The sequence below is a fragment of the Antrostomus carolinensis genome, unplaced genomic scaffold (assembly GCF_000700745.2).
Source record: "Antrostomus carolinensis isolate BGI_N321 unplaced genomic scaffold, ASM70074v2 scaffold34090, whole genome shotgun sequence".
Taxonomy (NCBI): Eukaryota; Metazoa; Chordata; class Aves; order Caprimulgiformes; family Caprimulgidae; genus Antrostomus; species Antrostomus carolinensis.
Genome location: NW_010289698.1, coordinates 1,018 through 2,949, shown reverse-complemented (window position 1 = coordinate 2,949; position 1,932 = coordinate 1,018). Strand labels below are relative to the sequence as shown.

The window sequence follows — 1,932 nt, the reverse complement described above, 5'->3', positions numbered from 1 at the left end:
CCCCAGTGCCTAGAGCTCAGGAAACAGGAAACCAGTTTAACTTTTCCAGTTACTGAAACAGCCAGAGCTTTCAACACCTCATGCCAAGCACCAGCACGAGAGGTTGGGGACGTTACCACGAGCTCCAGCTGTCCCAGTAAGGGGAACATGGGTGCTGTGGAGCTCTCCCCTCCGCAGGGCAGTGAGGACTGTGCCCAGCCACAGCAGCTCCTCGGGGTGAGCTGGCCTTGTCCCATGCTGGTGGCCACTCACACCTCCATGAGCTCTCCCAGTGATGCTGTACTGGATACCAGATCACTGGGACCCCTGAGACTTTGGTTCCCCCACAAGGAAGGGTTCACAGCATGCTCTGCTCTGGGCCCTTCACACCGCCAAGGGACAGCACTCCAAGAGCTGGGACTGGGCTCAATGGTGCTCTAGAAACCCCCCCACCACACTTGCTGCCTCGCAGAGTGCACAGCCTCAGACAGCACCGTGCCAGGGCACCCTCCCCTCTGCTCTACCTGATGGTGTGGGACAGGGCCAGGATCCCCAGCACGAAGAAATACATGGAAAGCAGGAGATTGATGTACTCTTGAGAGAATATCTGCAAGGCAAAGACAGAGAGGGGTCAGTCACCACAGCATCCTCCCCACCACAGCACGAGGAAGCGCTTCATGTTGCCATCAGCAGCTGCTGTGTCAGTGCTCCAGGGAGAAGAGAAGAATAAAAAGCTGGAATAACCCAAATTCTTGCACTGCTGATGTGAAATACGTTGGGAAGAGCCACGTGCTCACAGAATAAGCACAAGGGCCTGCGAGCTGCTGCACATCTACAAGCTGCTCAGGTCAAAAAATAACTCCTGTGCTGTGGAAAGGAGGACAGAGCTTCCCTGGGTGTCCCCTGCAGAGCCAGCCCGAGCGGGGAGCGAGGACCAACCGCCCCCAGGGGCTGCCTGGGCAGAGGGGAGCAGCAGCAGCAGCCCCACCTCACCACTGCAGCGAGCTGAGCCCGTCCTGTCCTCATTAAACGGGGTATTATTAGAAATCCTGCCCTTCAGTGTCCCCACTGCCAACTCACAGCCCTACAGCCCAGCGTGGGGGACCCCGGGGTCCCCTGTGCTCTCCTGGGGGGGGGATGCTGAGAGAAGGGAGCTCATGGCAGGCTGCAGATATTAAAAGGAAGAGCCGCCGATCAGGCAGCGACCTCAGCAGGGCCACGCTGCACGGGCTCTGTTTCTTTTCCTGGTGTCTTGGTCCCAGCCAGGAGCAAAGGGGCAGAAAAGGCACCTAGTGATCCCCCAGGCCTGCAGCTGAGGCGGCTTTGGAAGCACCACACAGAGCCCAACAGGGACATCTGCAGCTCAGCAGCCCCTGGCACCCTCTGCTTTCAGCCTGTGCACCATCAGGTCAGCCCACGGAGAGCTCAGGGGGGAACTGGCCCCTCAGCAGCTCTGCAGAACCCACTCGTGCACAAACTGGCTCTGATTTCCCCCAAACTGAGACAATTCAGGTGGGAACTGACATCCCCCTGCGTGGTGACACTGAAAAGTGTCCCCCCCTCCCTGGAAGTGTTCTCGGCCAGGTTGGATGAGGTTTTGAGCAACCTGGTCTAGTGGAAGGTGTCCCTGCTGCTGGCAGGGGGGTTGGGACTGGATGAGCTTTCAGGTCCCTTCCAACCCAAACCACTCTGGGATTCTGTGAAAAGCTCGAGCTGTGCACCCTTCACACCTTCTGTCCCAACACTAAGGGCTCCCAACTCAATAGGGAGCCAAAAACTGAGTCAGCCCCATTTCAGGAGCTCCTGAGCAGGCAGGGGGGTGGCAGGTCCTGGCCCCAGCACTGCTGTGCACTTACTTTAAAGAAGAGGTAGAGCCCCAGAAGGGTGCAACTGGCAACGATGGGAAAGCGAGCAGCATCTCGGCTGGTGATGGTCTCTGGCATCTCCGAGGAG

The 1,932-nt window shown here is 58.4% G+C and overlaps 1 protein-coding gene across 1 annotated transcript in view; it reads right to left on the bottom strand.

Annotated features, from left to right (window-relative positions):
- Positions 1–1,931, bottom strand: part of HM13 (histocompatibility minor 13) — a gene marked incomplete at both ends in the record, with an annotated part of 6,429 nt that extends 4,498 nt beyond the window's left edge. Inside the window, 2 exons of the mRNA XM_010171335.2 lie at positions 504–586; positions 1,836–1,931. Coding sequence (XP_010169637.2) covers positions 504–586; positions 1,836–1,931 — 179 coding nt within the window. The remainder of the gene's footprint in view (positions 1–503; positions 587–1,835) is intronic.
- Between the last annotated feature and the right edge of the window lies 1 nt (position 1,932).